The sequence below is a fragment of the Aspergillus caelatus genome, assembly GCF_009193585.1.
Source record: "Aspergillus caelatus strain CBS 763.97 unplaced genomic scaffold BDV27scaffold_19, whole genome shotgun sequence".
In the NCBI taxonomy this organism is placed as follows: domain Eukaryota; kingdom Fungi; phylum Ascomycota; class Eurotiomycetes; order Eurotiales; family Aspergillaceae; genus Aspergillus; species Aspergillus caelatus.
In genome coordinates, this window is record NW_022475282.1 from 1 (window position 1) to 15,607 (window position 15,607).

Genomic DNA, 15,607 nt, shown 5'->3' on the forward strand with positions numbered 1-15,607 from the left:
TTTTTTCGCTGTTCGGGGTTCATACGGAAGACCGCGGATGCAGGTGAGTACTTGATCCGTTCCAACCAAAAACCAGCCAGCCAGCCAAGACAGGATCGTCGGTTGGGTTGTCAGATGAGAATACACGGTCACAGGGCAGGAAATGATTAATGAGCCCGTCCATGTCAACGTGCGAGACCCACTTAGTGACTTGGTGGATCACCATTCCCATCCGAAGAATGAATGTATTGATGACCGCACCTGCACTGGTGAAAGATCGACGCTTGATTGTAATCCTTTGTACGGAATGCTTACTAGTACTTCCGTCCTCCGTACCGCCTTGTGGTTGTGTACTCCAGCCCTCACCATCTCATTTGTTGGCCGTCACATCTGTGGTGTCCTTGGCTACCTTGCGCGAGATAGAAATACGATCTGCTACATAGGCAGCGAGGATTATAGGATTCTTCAATTATACCTAACAGGAACAACGTCCCGTCATTACCTAGAGCCCTCAGCCCCTCACTGACAACCAACTTAAAAAGCCTATCCTCCTTGGAGTTTCTGTACGGTGCCTGTTATAGAAAATGAGAACAGCGGTGGGTTAATGAGACTGCCTGCATTAGAGCGTCATACTACACCACCATGGATAGTTGGCTGTGAGATCAGCCCATAAGGCTCTACCGAAACTAAGTATAATCCTCCGATACGGAAGCATTGTGAAGTGCCTCTCAGCTGGACCGATAACAAGTATGCTCCGGCTAAGTTGCCGGTTGTGAGAAGTGACACCTTCTATTATGTAGGAGTACGCGAGGGGCACGTTGTGATAATGGTATGTTGATTGATCTTCATGCAGAAGAGGGGTATACAAGTCTCGGCCCTTGTTTTGCTTTGAGTACCTAGTCTAGCGATCTGACTGGTTGTCGGTCTGATCGTCGTGTACAAAGAGAGTTCAACCATTAAGCTTGGTAAAAATATGAGATTGCATAAATTTGGGAAACGCATGGTCATCTGTGCTGTTGTTTGAGAGAAAAGAAATACGCGGGTAGGTGTAAATTATACTTACTTCGGGGTAGTGATATGTCTTTCCCTAATAGCATGTCTTTCCCCATCTTTAGGGCACCCCCACAAAGCCCTGTATGCAAGAAAGGTGCATTGTCGCGCTTATGTTAGCTTGCATGTTATTTGATCATTAGAAGGCAACGGCGGTGACTGATGATATTTTAGATAGGATCGTTTACTGTATTGTTTTCACTGCCTCACCGCACATCATTGGGGGCCACAAAGATTAACGAACAGCGTTACGCCAGGTCGCTTGTGGTATGTTCTCAGCCTTGTCCTTTCGGGATCAGCTTGTTTATACGACATACCAGCTGCCTGACATGAGAGATGTAAGTAAAAAGTAAGAAAAAAAAATTAAGTTGAAAACAAAGAAAATCCCGGGAGACAAGGTCACAACAATCATTGTCAGGCGACTGGTCCAACGCTAGGATTGTTTATGTTATTGCTGTTGAACAATAACGACATTCTGACTCGGTAATTATACAGGTATTTCACTGCTTTTTAGCTTAGTTGCACATATGTTATCGAGTCCATTTGTTGGTTTCTTGTTCTTTGTTGACAGTTTATTTCTTATAAATTATAATATTGTGTAAGACTATGTTTCGCATGGTTGTCTAGATAGACACCCGAGTAGTAGTGCCTAACCCATAGGCTACGGGCTCTAGGCTAGGCGCTAACCAGCCGGTACCTTGGGATGAGGTCATTTTTTTTCCTTTTCTTTTTACGGCACAGTGGGAGGAAGCCGGTAGCTCCGAGCATCCGAGAGAGCCATGCCAAGCGCCTCTTTTTCCTTTTCTTTCCTTTTTTTTTTTTTCCCTCCCAATCATTACGGAGTACGTCGCGTCTGCTATTACTCCGTACATCCTTAATCCTTGGCCGCTTCCAACAAAATACGTATGGGAAATTGTCCATCAGCGCATCTGATTTCCGTGAAGGGCCTACAAAATACAAAAACCAAACCTTGATGATCTTCTAGGTTGTATAGTTCTGTAATTTACATCCGTATTTCCATTTTCTTTCCTTTTTTTATTTATTTATTTTTTTTTTAGAGGTCCAGACTTTAATTGCTATCAACCTAACCTACTTTGTCTACTATGACACCAACGGTTCCAAACCACTGGGAGGCAAGTCATGATGACGATAGATTCAGATCCTAGAGATGACGGTATGTACCGCTTCATCTAGGCAGCAAAATCAAACCGGAATGGAGTGTATCAGCAAAATCATAATAGTATCACCAAACACCGGGAAGATTATTATTACAAACTTGACACCACAAAAAATGAGAACATCGGACATCCATGTCCTTGTTAGCTCGGCGCCTAGCGTGAAGCGTGTTCCCAAAAACTCCACTTTCGGCACACGGAGCTTTGGGGAGCTTCAATCAATCAGAGACTTTTCTTGTTTCCACGGCCCTGTCGGCCTCGCTGCACCTTATCCCCGCCCGCTCCGAAAGAACCGCGAAAGCTCCAGAGAGACAGGCAATACTAGATCATGAATAAGAATTAAAAAGATTGACACGGTCCTGTGGTACCCGCTTCTATGGCTCACGGTGGTCTGGTTGGATTCCATATAATCCTGCTGCATTCTCCCTTCTGTTCCACCTCTCCCAGTCCTCCATAGTTCAGCCCTATATTCCCCTCTAGTGTGTGCTTGCGCCTTCACGAGCTGGCGCACCACCCGCCATTAAATCGAATCATACAAAGTATCTATTGCTGGTCGCGCCCAGTGTCTACACAGCTCTTTACCTATAAAACCAAAATTTCCGGAGCTCTAGGGATCGAGATCGGGGGTTTCCGGGCCATCCGCTTTGCGACAAGATTCGCATTCAGCTGTCCTCGCCTTGGTGTTCGCTTTATAATCTAATACTACAGATTTCGCAACCATGTGGCAGAAAACTTCTCAAGCCGCGATCGCGGCTGCTTCTCTATTTGTTTCCCTTGCCAGTGCTATCCCGCATGGAGATGACCACGCAATGAATATGGACATGGGTATGGACATGAACAGCACCCAGGCGCAGCCCGAATCGCATGCCGATACGAGCGACGACTCGCCCATGAGCTATTTTGCTTATGGAAAGCATTCGAGCACAATCATCGCTCACATAGGCCTGATGGTTCTTGCCTGGTGCTTCATCCTCCCCGTTGGTAAGAATTCGAGTCCTGTTTTCTATTTTCCATTTATTTTCAGCCACGACTGACAGGTCCGTAGCTGTTATGTTTAGCATTGCACGTTCTCGATTTGCACTTCCGTCGCAATTACTTTTCCTGGTTTTCAACGCGTTGGGCTTGCTTCTGGGAATCATTTACAACAGTCAAACCCCTGATCTATACGAGAACAATGCTCATCACAAGATCGGGTGGATCGCGACATGGGTCATTAGCGCGCAGGTCATCATGTCGCTCATTTTTGCCTATGCTGGCAGAGGCGAGTCCGATGCGACTTCGTACGAGCGTGCTGCATTTCTTCCTGTTTCTACGGACGAGATGGCCGAAACCCCGACGCATCCGACCGGAATTCACCATGAGTATCGTTGGTCTAGAGAGAGCGGCCAGGAGACAGAGGTCAATTCCGCTTCCCTCCACAGTCGCCCTAGTTCGTCAACTTGCGCATCCCCCTCGGAGGAATATGATACATTTGACAAGCCCGAGGCCCAATTCCCGGAACAACCCGCTCAGAGCCGTGGTTGGCTGCGCAGCACCTTTGTGAACCGCTTTCTCGCGAGCCGTGTGCCCCGTATGGTCTCTAGTCGCGCCCTTCGGATACTCACCACTATCTATTTGGTGATTGACAGAATCATCTTGCCTTTCGGTTTCATCGCTATCGCTACCGGTGCCGTAACTTATGGTGGTATCATGGTAAGGAGTTGTGCGCATCAGTTGCTATGTGGGCATTGCTAATAAATAACTGACACTACAGAGGGGAAGAGAAATCTTCAACGGTCTCGCACATTTCATCAAGGGAGGCATCTTCTTTTGGTATGGTTTGTTGACCCTGGGACGATTCATGGGCTGCTGGGCAGATCTCGGATGGGCTTGGAATGTCAAGCCCTCGCGCGACATTGTTGGCAAGTGGAAGGCCAAGATCCCTACCGGTGAATTTACCGAGTCTTTTGTGATCTTCCTCTACGGAGCCAGCAACATGTTCCTCGAGCACCTCACCAGTTGGGGAGGCAAATGGTCTGCGACAGATCTCGAGCATGTGTCCATCTCTATCATGTTCTTTGGTGGCGGTTTGTGTGGTATGCTTTTTGAATCTAAGCGCGTCAAGAGCTGGTTGAACAGCACTGTCCTGCAATACCCCTCGAACCTTCGCAGGCATGGCCCATCCGATACGGCTTGGCAGATTCCCGACACTCAAGGCGTTTCTCTCAACCCAATGCCTGCCCTTGTGATTCTTCTTTTGGGTAGCATGATGGGATCCCACCACCAATCCAGCATGGTTTCCACTATGGTACACAAGCAGTGGGGTAACATGTTGGTTGGCTTCTCGTTCGCTAGATGTATGACCTATGTCATCATGTATCTCAAACCACCAACCTCTTATCTACCTTCCCGTCCCCCCACTGAGATTGTTGCCGCTTTCTGTTTGATCTCCGGTGGCTTGATTTTCATGTTGAGTGTAGGTGTTACCTGACTGATGAAAGTATTGAGTCATGCTAACTGTTCTTAGACCCGGAATGTGGTCGATGCCATCGAGTTCTACGAGCTCGATGCGATGTTTATCTTCACCGTTGGTATGGGAGTGACCGCCTTCATCATGGCTTGCGAGATCATGGCTATTGCCATCAAGGCCTGGGCGGCCAAGAAGGAAACTCGTCCTCAGCTTCCTCCTTTCCAATTTCCGGCCTGAGTAGAAAAATTTCCTGGGTTGAAGGGCACGCCTCGCCGTGTCGCTTTATGGGTGGAGGTGCGTGCCCTTCACACGGGACATGCCGGATAAGACTCTCTACCTAGATGGTTTGCTCGTCGCCCTATGGAAAACCAAGGCATTGAGAAAAAAGAGAAATGAGAACAAGAAAAGAAAAGAAAAGAAAAAAAAAAAAAAGGGAAAAGGCAAAAGAGACATCGAACAGCCTTGTCTTGATTATTGCAGCGATATACCCCCTAAACTATTTGTTTTTGGCCTGGTGTCAGAGCTCAAGTTTACGAGTGACGGGCATATACCACTGACACCAGAGCTTTGTTCTATGATTTTTGACGTGCCCTTATGTTAATGAATGATATCCCTGATTGTTAATGTGGTGGAGACTAATGACTGGTTGGATTCTAATATACATTGCATTGTTTATAATGGTCTTAATGGCCTGAGAATTACGAGTTACTTATATCTGCACGTGGGTTGATACCCGGCTCTATGAACCATAATACATACTTGTAGCTTCTTAATACTAGTAGTGGAGTAGGTCTAGAAGGACCGCTGCATCCCATCTCATACAGCAGCAGGACAATCTGAGTGGCCGCCTTGGGTCGGAGTTAGAAGTAAACGCCGAGCAAGAAAAGCTTAGCCCAGACGACACTCGGCGTTGGTTCCCGCTCTACTTGCCGGGCGGTCGGCAGATTTCCATTATGGTGGCGGTTACTAGTAGTGACAGCGCTTGGCAGGGTTGTACGTACTGGACAGGTACATGCTTCGTGCTTTCAATATACTGCGGGTCTCGGTGAAATTTTAAATCATAGCTCAATAACACGGTGTGGACTACTTTTCGGCCTCCAGTTGACATCTAGCATGCTGAAGTTGGAGTAACGACTGGGAGAATGCAACTTATGTACATACCGTAGTATTAATAATGCTGATGGGAAAGTGGGGGAGTGGAGGGGAACTGGAAAATGAGTATTATTTAAAGAGGGGCTGCGGTGTTCCCTCGGAGCTTCTTCACCCCGTAATTTCGCAACTTTTATACATTTCGCCTGCATAGTAAGGAATTCCCCAAAAGCTTTTGGTTAACCATCATCTGATTCACCGACTTCAGAAATTCCAAAATGGCTTCTAACCCCCCTGGACCTTGCTGCGCCACTGGCTTCAAGCATGAAGGCAACCCAGTTGGTGAGATCAAGAACGTCAACGGCGGTAAGTTATCCTGCAGCCATACCTCCTAAATTCACGGATGCGCAGGATCTAATCAACTTTTCACAGTCGACACCTACATTGTCTACCCGCAGAACAAGAGCACCGAGAAGGTTGTCATCTTCCTGAGCGATATCTTCGGTATCTATGTCAACGCCCAGCTCCTCGCTGACGAGTTCGCCGCCAATGGATACACTTGTGTTATCCCCGACCTTTTCCAGGGAGACGCCATCAAGGTCAGTGACATGGAATCTGGAAAGGCTGACCTCCCTGCCTGGCTCCCCAACCACCAACCTAGCCATGTCGACCCCGTCGTCGAGTCAACCGTCAAGTACGTCCGCGAGGAATTGGGCGCTAAGCGTGTTGCCGGTGTTGGATACTGCTTCGGTGCCAAGTATGTCTGCCGCCACATGAAGGAGGGCAAGATCGACGTTGGTTTCAACGCCCACCCTTCCTTCGTCACCCACGAGGAACTCGGTGCTATCACCGGTCCTCTGTCCATCGCCGCTTCCGGTAAGTTAAATCCGTCTAGGGCTGTTGATACACATAGCTCTCCAGTACTAACTTACTCCTCAATAATAGAAATCGATCAGATCTTCACTACCCAACTCCGCCACGAGTCTGAGGAGACTCTGAAAAAGACTGGCCAGCACTGGCAAATCAACCTGTTCAGCGGTGTTTCCCACGGTTTCGCTGTCCGCGCGGACCTGAGCAACAAGCACTTCAAGTTCGCTAAGGAGCAAGCTTTCTGTCAGGCTGTCAACTGGTTTAGACAGTACCTGTGAACTAAAAGCATAGATTGTTAATAACTAGCTTTTTGTATATATCGACTTCATGCTAACGAATTGATTTGAAGAATGGTATACTTTGAATATACGCATGTCTCGAAATACCTAGCTCTGTCATGAACATCTTGTAAACTTCACTAATTAAATAATCCACATGCACTTTCGAGGCAAGAAAGACTACCAGTGCTACATTTGACAAGCCAAGGGGATCCAATGCTTTTTTGGTTCTTCACTAAATTTATAGCTATGGTCGATGGTTCTATTATTAGTAGCGGATCGATAAGGTTGTTGTTCACTCCATAAACTTGGCTTCCAGGAAGGCTATGTGAGATATGTGTAGAGCAGGCCAAATACTTGCGGCTTCTGCAGAATAGAAAGAGTCAAGATCTACAATTAATTCTATGTAAATATACGCCTTAGGCACCATGCTGATCAGCCTTGCCCAAGCACGTGATCCTGGGGGATCCGCGCCGACAAAAGAGCCGCCGGAAGAACAGGTGGAATAAGTGAGATTGTCGAGAGAAGGGAGCGCAAGAAGCTGCGCGGTTTCGTTGCTCGCTCTTTGTCCTTGTCATTGAAGTTTCTAGCTTTCCTGCCGATTAGACCTTGTTTCCTCGCTCGCATCTGTTTTTTTTTCGACTGGGGCTTGTCAAGTCTTCAATCTCTCTGTCGTGTGTATTCTAGCGCCTGCTATCTGTGTTGTTGCCCCTGTGGTGACATCGTTACAAATTACCCACGATACCTGATTACTCTGTACTCCTGCATTTGACAAGATCTACGAATTACCATTACACTTTTACATTCAGGGCTTCCCACTGTCCTCGACCGCAGCGTTCGATCAGCGAATCCGGCCTACTCCGACCTTGAACTTTGGTGGATTGCCTCTGACACTTGTTACCTAAGTTTTGCGCGCATTCCCGACGCAGCCAACTACGCTACCTGCGAAACACTACATTCATTGGGTTGAACCTCTGTTGTGAAATCAATATGGCTACACCCGCCGCGTTACCACCTCTCCCTTTTAACCCTGCGAGGGTACGGTCGTATCTTCTTCGTTTGCCTCTTTTTACACGACTTGTGGTGCTGGCAATTATCGTCTTTTGGCTTCTTGAGTTACAAACAGTATGGAGTGTGGTACAATGGGGTTCGTTGGCGCCGGATGAGATTGGTTTCGGCAGCAGTATGTACCCTTGTGTGCCTTACTCCTGAAAGAGAGGGTTAAGCCCATGTGTGGTTCTGACGCTATCATAGTGTATCGGCTCAATACCTATCCATTCATTCACAATGGCTTCTTCCATGCTTTTTTGAACTTGGTGGCGCTTACGCCATTGGTCGAGCGCTTTGAAGCCGAGCATGGCACGTTGACTGCTGTGGCTCTGTTCTTGGGGCGTAGGTCATATTCTGACTGCTGGACATTGGGACCAGGTGTGCTAACGTTGACTGTCGATGTAGCGCTTTCTACATTCCCTGCCGGCCTCTACCTCCTGATCGAGAAATTCCTTTTGCATAGAAACACCGCCGTAGTTGGCGCAAGGTGGGTGTTATATCCTTCGATCTTACGAGTAGACAGGGCTAATAGAGCTTCAAGCGTTTGGGTATTCCTCCTATTTGGCACCGAAGCTATCAAGACCTTCAAGTCTCACCCGTACTTTAGGTATATCCCCAGATGCGAAAGCCAATACGTGTCACGATTCGCTAATATAAGCCTAGTCTTGGGAATTACAAGATCCCTACCTGGACATCACCCTTGTTTGCGTGCATAGTTGTTTCGATCCTTATGTCTAACACGAGCTTCCTTGGCCATTTGTGCGCTATTCTCATCGGCTATTTGTGTGAGTATTGCCTTCCTGGTCTTACGATAGTTATTATACTAATCCTTCTACATTAGTCGGCCTTGGGTACCTCAAGGTGTTCGTCCCTCCCGAGAAGATCCTGAGATGGATCGAAGGAAAACTGAACCTGTTGGGTCGGTTACCACACTATGTCTCTGTCGACCAAAAGACGTATGGCCGATATGGTGTACTCCCCACAACCAATACAATGGGCGAGAGAGGGACTCCTATGAGCTACTTGGGATCGTCGCAGCGTCTTGGCCCTTGAGACCGTTGACTGTTAACACCGTGTCGGACTCCTATATTACAATTCTTGTGCATATTTAAGTATTATAATAATCATCTGTTATAGTAGTCTTGTGGGGGGGAATTTTTTTTGGCTCATAAAATGCATTAGCGTTGTTTTTCGACATGGACTTTGAGAGAGTTGTGCAGATGGTCTTTAGCGGCCGACGTAAATAAATTAAGGTGCTGCGGAGTGGACTCCCAGTGCCTTTGAAACTCCGCGGATACTACTGCTACTAGTAATGCGACCAACTCCCCGAATGTCTTGATTCGATGGCGTTAAAATGTAAGTCGCTGCATGCTTGCAGCGTGCCAGTTAAGCTGCATCAGCTAGCCCCCACTTCCACCAACATCCTCCTCCCTCCTCTATTTGGCTTACCCCGGATTCTACCATTGCAAAGGACAGCTTAGAGTAAACCAAGCTAATTGAAGACCAATGACAGCTGCAATCCGCAAATTGCGGAGTAATCCCCATTTCCTTTTCGTGCATTTACCGCACGTCCTCTCGTTTCTATGCGTCCTCGCTGGAGTCGTCTGGCTTCTCCTCCTCCCCCTCAACGACTACTCCCGTCGAACGTACATCTCCGAGAACGCGCTTCTTCCCGGCCAGGTCCATGCCTACTTTTCTGGTAGTGATCAGAACATCTTTCGCGGATACCGAAAGGAGCTAGAGGGGCTTCTACCCAATGGAGCTCCAGGGGAGGGTCCGGAAAGGAATGATATTGAATTGACGCCGGAGTATGTTTACAGTCCTGCTTATGACGTCCACTTACTCTTTGTGCTAAATTGAGCTCTCTACTAGGATCTCGGATAAGATACAGTCGGTTCTCAGAGCTTCCGGCTTGAAAGTCGCGACGCAGAAATATGAATACACTTCCGCGGGGATCACGCATCAGGGACAGAACGTCTATGCCATCATTCAGGCGCCGCGGGGCGATGCGACGGAGGCGATCGTACTGGTTACGGCTTGGAAGACAGCCGATGGAGAACTGAACCTGAATGGCGTTACCCTCGCACTGACACTGGCAAGATACTTTAAACGTGGGTTGCTTTTGTTTTTGCCTTATAAGGGCCATAGCTGATTGTTTCCAGGATGGTCTCTGTGGTCGAAAGACATCATATTCCTGATCACGCCTGACAGCAAATCTGGGACGCAAGCGTGGATCGATGCATACCATGACATGCAACCGCCATCTGTTCAGCCGCTGCCGTTGAAGAGTGGTGCATTGCAGGGAGGTCTTGTGGTGGAATACCCCTTTGATCATCGGTTTGAATCGTTACATATTGTCTACGACGGTGTTAATGGCCAATTGCCGAACCTGGATTTGATCAATACTGCCGTGTCAATTGCTGGTGGTCAAATGGGCATCGGTGCCAATTTGCAGGAGATGTGGGACCACGATGATAGCTACGAAGCGCGTTTACAAACTATTCTGAGGGGCATGGCTAAGCAGGGTTTCGGGTACGCCACTGGAGCGCACAGTAGCTTCATGCCGTACCATATTGATGCTATCACACTGCAAACGAAAGGAGATGGCTGGCAGGATGAAATGGCCCTGGGCCGAACTGTGGAAAGTCTGTGTCGCAGCTTGAATAACCTCCTGGAACATTTGCATCAGAGTTTCTTCTTTTATCTGCTTATGCAGACCAACCGGTTTGTCAGTATCGGCACGTATCTACCCAGCGCGATGCTGATCGCTGGCAACTTCACAATCATGGCCATTGCCCTGTGGTTACGGACTGGCTACTACATGGGCTCTAAGCCTAAGCCTTCAGTCAAGACAGATGCTTCCCAGGATGAGAAAAAAGAACAAGCAGCAAGCTCCCAGGACAAGGGCAAACCGAAGGCGACAAATGTGGAACAAAACGGTGACGCCAACAGCATCATCGAACGACAGCTGGCGCTTCCACTCAGCTTTGTCGTCGGCCTACATCTATTGGGCCTTGCCCCTCTCTTCATCTTCAACAATCTTTCCCACAAGGTCAGTCTCACCTTTACATCATCACAGTCCTATATTATCTGACAAAAACCAGTACTTCACAACCGCAACCTACACCGTCATTGTCGCCGATCTCGTCCTTCCGCTACTCCTCGCAGTCTTGCTTACCCAAGGCTTCACCCCCAAACCCCAGCAATACCTCCTTATGAAATCCTTCTCCCTCCTCCTCCTTGGTCTCTTCCTTTCCACTCTGGCTACTCTGAACTTCTCCCTCTCATTCATGATCGGCTTGCTCTGCACTCCCCTCAGCTTCGTCAACCGCATCAGCCCTACCACCAGTGCACCTATCCGGTACGCACTCGCCTTCATCGGACTCGTGCTCCTAAATCTTCTCTCGCCCCCCGTCGTCCTCCTCGGGGGCTGTTGGTATACCGGAGTATCAGTGGAGACCATTCTAACGCAAGCTGCGTTTGGATGGGACGTCTGGGGGATGTGGACACAGGTAGTTGTATGGTGTGTCTGGTGGCCAGCCTGGATGATTGGATGCGCCCTATTGGGATTCTCCCTGTTTTGAAGAAGGTCCAATTGATTTACCATAAGGTCGACTCTATATAAACCAGACAAGAAACAAATACGGTAAATTAAATCTCTATATCATCCACCGTACCAAAGAAACATTCAAACAACAACCCCCACCCCACACACACATAATCAAAGAGAAAAAGAAAAAGAACCCCCCAATAAAAGAAACAAACCTAACCAGAAGAACTAACCCGTCTAACAATCGCCAACATCTCAAACCCCTCCAACCCCGCCTCAACACCAACAACCCTCTCTACCCCAAACCCCCTTCCCTCAAAACACCCCACATAATCCCCCCAATCCGCCCTAGGCCCCAACCACAAAATCACCTCCACCACACCCCCCTCCCCAAACGTCTCAATATACCTCTCCACCAACTTCGGCTCCCGCGGATAGACAAACATCCACGCCTTTGCGCCGGGCACGCGCCAGGACAGGAGATCCCAGGTGCCCGTGACAACGTGCATGTCGTGTTCGGCGATGTAGCGGTTTACGGTGGGGTTTACGTCGACGCCTTCGATTTGGAGGGTTGGGTAGTTGTGGGTTAGGAGGGCTTCGAGGAGGCCGCTGCCGCTGCCGATTGAGAGAGTGTAGTTTGGTTTCTTGGGGAGAAGGGTTGCCAAGGTTTCGAGGAGGGGTGTGGAGAGTGAGAGGCAGCATGTTGGGAAGGCTTGCGGGGTGGTCGTTAGTTGGGTGGTGAGTCTTTGGAGGGTGGTTTCTGGGCCCTCTTCCATTGTTTTTTTGTTTTAAGTGTTGGTTCTGTTTGGGCTGGGTTGTGGTGGGTTTGCTTTGTTTTGGGGATGTTAGATGTATGGTTGAAGATAGAGATTGTGTGGAGGTGAGGAAGTCGGAGGTGAAAATTCTGCATGATTTCATACGTCTTAATTATGGGTGTCACGTCTAATATTCATTCGTACATATAACCCCAAGTGCTACTCTTGTAGTGCCCATTTACGTTCAGAATATGATGAGGAACGACAATCGAATATAGCTCATGCAGCCCACACATCCTTGCCAACACCCTCGATCCAGTGACCCAATTGGTTGACGCCTGCGTCCCAGTCCTTCAGTCTATTCCGCATGCCTTCAATCTGGGTCATGTCCAGAACCTTTGGCTGCACCCAGTTGATCTGCGCGACTCCAGCCACCTGGTCGATGGCGCCCTTCAGCAGACCCAAAGACAAAGCCTTCATGATCAAATGTTCGATCTCCTCGGGCTTCACCTTCGTCTCGGAGGAGATGGCCTCGAAAGTCAGGTTCCGGTCATGCGGGGGTCTGCGGAAGACCATCTCCGTGAGGGCTGAGAGGGAGATCTTCTGGTAGAGGAAGAAACGATGTTGTTCTAGAAGCTGGTTCTTGGAGATGTTACCGGCCAGGACGTCATAGGCAGTGAGATCGCCGCGGTTGAAGGCGAAGAGAAGGTCGCGGAGCCAGCTGTGGGGGGTCTCGGTGAGGGAGTCCAAAATTGGATGGAGGAGTAGTTCACCAAAGTTGTAGATAGAGTCAGAGACGAGGGCGGCGACACTGAGATTGTACGCGCGAGAGACGCGCTCGGATTCGCTGATATCCTCTAGGTTGATACAGGCGAGGTAGAGGAGGGCGTTCTTATAGAATGAGGCGAATTCTTGTTTTTTCTAGATATGCTCTGTTAGTCTATTTGGCGGTAAATCCGACTTCTACGTGGCACATACATGGTAATAGTCAGCGTTGACTTTATAGAAGGAGGCGTGGACAACCGTCTCGACCGAGTCGAAGTTATCCAGCACCTTCTGACACGTTTCCAGGTCTTTCTGTGCTCCATCCAAGTCGTTGAGCCGTTGCTTGACATTGGCGACGTCCGCAAGGGCATAGATGTAGGCTTCTTGTGTGTCAGGCTTGTTCACCTTGTCGGCGAGGGATGTGAGGAAAGAGAGGCGTTCTTTGTCATCTGGTGGGTAATGATTTAGTACCACTATCTAGAGTTTCAGGCAATGCGAAACAAATTCAAGGCATACCTGCACATTCTGTCGATGCCATTAACCCCAACGAGACGAATTTCAGCTGGTTGATCTTGTCGGCGAAGCTAAGCACGAAGGTCTTGAATATCGGTAACCGTTGAGGGGCGCTCTCTGGAAGGCGAAAGAATTCAATTAAGGAGTCGGTAAGCTGGTGCCATAATTTCCGCTCCCAGTAGTCTTCGAAGGTGAGGAAGTAGGCCTGGCATTGTTCTGGAGCTTGCTGCAGCTGGTCCGCCAGGAAGTCGGAGATCTTCTGGTTCTCCATCGCGGGGAGAGTAGGGGCTGTGAAACGGAGTCGTGTGAATCAGATGGTGGATTGCTAGCAAATACCAGAGCTTGGCGCTGTCAGTTAAGGTAGAGCAGGCGTGGGAACAAGGCTGTAAGACAATGAATAAGGTAGCAGCAGCTGATGACGATGGGAGAGTGGATGGAGAAGTGGAGCGAAGCTCACTCAAAGGCGGTGTCTTTGCGCCGCCCGAGCACATGACATGGAAGGTAAGCCCTCAGGTACAAGGATACATTTATTGCATAGTACTATGTGATAGAGGTACAGGTTCGCCCATGTTCCACTTTTTCACGGTATACAATTCTAGACATACGTAGTTTGACTCATAATGCCTGAAAACATAACTTTCATTGGTTGAACTATTCATAGAACTCTCCCAGCGTCGCTTACTACTGGAGCGCCGCGGTTTAGCGGTATAGAAGTATCCGATATGTCTCCGAAAGGGCCATACAGAGACCAACAAGAGACCACGAACCTTGTTGGAGTTTCCTTCTAGAGATCCACTGGTCAACATAAATATGTCGTGTTTGCCTCTGTTCCTTTCTCCTCTGTTCTTCAATCTCCATCTCTCAACTCATTGAATTCTATTGATCAGTATCAAAGACAGCTTCAGCATACCACTTTATCTAGAGAAGAATCATTGATATTCACCTCAATAGCCATGTCCGAGTTCACCGAAAAGAACAGACAGGTCTGGGAGTAAGGTCTTCTTTCCTTACACTTAAGAGTCGTGGCTCACAATACATAGCAACATGTCCAAAACATACAAAACCCGGTTCGAAAAGGGCACAAAATTGCTATACCGCGTGGCTCAGGAAAAGCGCCTTTGGGGTAGTGACGTTTGGGCTGACACCGAAGCCGGGCAAGGCAAGGAGATCAAGGTGTTGGAATATGCATGTGGCCCTGGCGTTATATCTACGGTCAGTCTATTGTCCCCGCTGGTCTATGCCGTTACAGACCGTAGTCGTGTAAGACGAGCTAATGTATTATAAAGGCATTGGCGCCATTCGCCACCAAAATCGTTGGCATAGACGTCGCGGACGGCATGGTCGACGAGTACAACGCTAGCGCTCGTGAGGCCGGTTTTGAGGACAAAATGATTGGCCGTAAGGGTGACCTTCTGGCCGAACCCATGCCAGAGGAGCTCTCAGGGCCAGAGTATTCCGATTTCGATGTTGCGTTTGTCAGCATGGCCCTCCACCATTTCGAAAAGCCGGATCTGGCCATGAAGCGTCTCGGAGAACGACTGAAGAAGGGTGGTGTGTGTCTGATAATCGACGTACTTCCACATGGCAAGCATGACCATAATGCCCATGAAATGCACAACCCCCACCATGAAACCGCGCACACAATCAAGACTCATGGCTTTACCTTGGAGGATATGCGCAAGCTTTATGAAAATGCAGGGCTTGGAATGGGGTTCGACTATCAAGTCATTGAAGAACCGCTGGTTATTGAAAGAGACGGAAAGACATTCTCCAAGACTATCTTCATTGCCCGGGGCCAGCGCCAGTAAATTCCGATCTTTAGGGGGATTAGTATAATACTTGACTATGTAAGGTAATGAGACATGAATAGCACTATATGTTAGGTTCTGAGCTCTACATATGAAAATAGACTTGGACATAAAAAATCGATTGTCACCGTAGACTGTATACTCAGACAAATATAGTAAGCTGTGCAAATTTTTAGTAAAACCTTCGGTTGTTACTGCATCAATAGTTCTGGGACAAATATGAAAAGAATGTTGAGTTGCGGACGTTAGATGATGTGCTGTAGTAGTGATGGCCCG

General features: G+C 48.4%; 6 protein-coding genes across 6 annotated transcripts; 4 read left to right on the forward strand and 2 right to left on the reverse strand.

Moving 5' to 3' along the window:
* Positions 1–2,546: 2,546 nt before the first annotated feature.
* On the forward strand, positions 2,547–5,085 carry BDV27DRAFT_121801 (Ytp1 family protein). The gene is made up of 4 exons (XM_032065459.1): positions 2,547–3,185; positions 3,250–3,896; positions 3,958–4,659; positions 4,711–5,085. Exons 1-4 carry the CDS (start codon positions 2,924–2,926, stop codon positions 4,888–4,890), a joined length of 1,791 nt encoding a protein of 596 aa, XP_031931765.1. The 5' UTR covers positions 2,547–2,923; the 3' UTR covers positions 4,891–5,085.
* Positions 5,086–5,937: 852 nt separating this feature from the next.
* On the forward strand, positions 5,938–6,966 carry BDV27DRAFT_121802 (dienelactone hydrolase family protein). The gene is made up of 4 exons (XM_032065460.1): positions 5,938–5,955; positions 6,011–6,108; positions 6,175–6,618; positions 6,688–6,966. The coding sequence occupies exons 2-4, from the start codon at positions 6,021–6,023 to the stop codon at positions 6,888–6,890; spliced, it is 735 nt and encodes a 244-aa protein (XP_031931766.1). The 5' UTR covers positions 5,938–5,955; positions 6,011–6,020; the 3' UTR covers positions 6,891–6,966.
* A 914-nt stretch (positions 6,967–7,880) lies between these two features.
* On the forward strand, positions 7,881–11,524 carry BDV27DRAFT_141731 (Gaa1-domain-containing protein; the record flags this gene model as incomplete). Its single annotated transcript, XM_032069864.1, has 10 exons — positions 7,881–8,073; positions 8,145–8,282; positions 8,346–8,427; positions 8,482–8,547; positions 8,604–8,725; positions 8,782–8,979; positions 9,454–9,748; positions 9,813–10,051; positions 10,103–10,992; positions 11,045–11,524. The coding sequence occupies 10 exons, from the start codon at positions 7,881–7,883 to the stop codon at positions 11,522–11,524; spliced, it is 2,703 nt and encodes a 900-aa protein (XP_031931767.1).
* Positions 11,525–11,615: 91 nt separating this feature from the next.
* Positions 11,616–12,395, reverse strand: BDV27DRAFT_32852 (uncharacterized protein). Its single transcript, XM_032076339.1, has one exon. It carries the CDS (start codon positions 12,264–12,266, stop codon positions 11,706–11,708), a length of 561 nt encoding a protein of 186 aa, XP_031931768.1. The 5' UTR covers positions 12,267–12,395; the 3' UTR covers positions 11,616–11,705.
* BDV27DRAFT_32855 (proteasome regulatory particle lid subunit RPN9) lies at positions 12,396–14,074 on the reverse strand. The gene is made up of 3 exons (XM_032076340.1): positions 13,527–14,074; positions 13,224–13,459; positions 12,396–13,166 (listed from the first exon to the last, which is right to left on the reverse strand). Exons 1-3 carry the CDS (start codon positions 13,792–13,794, stop codon positions 12,525–12,527), a joined length of 1,146 nt encoding a protein of 381 aa, XP_031931769.1. The 5' UTR covers positions 13,795–14,074; the 3' UTR covers positions 12,396–12,524.
* A 246-nt stretch (positions 14,075–14,320) lies between these two features.
* Positions 14,321–15,445, forward strand: BDV27DRAFT_121806 (class I SAM-dependent methyltransferase). The gene is made up of 3 exons (XM_032065461.1): positions 14,321–14,514; positions 14,564–14,735; positions 14,810–15,445. The coding sequence occupies exons 1-3, from the start codon at positions 14,477–14,479 to the stop codon at positions 15,329–15,331; spliced, it is 732 nt and encodes a 243-aa protein (XP_031931770.1). The 5' UTR covers positions 14,321–14,476; the 3' UTR covers positions 15,332–15,445.
* Positions 15,446–15,607: the final 162 nt, after the last annotated feature.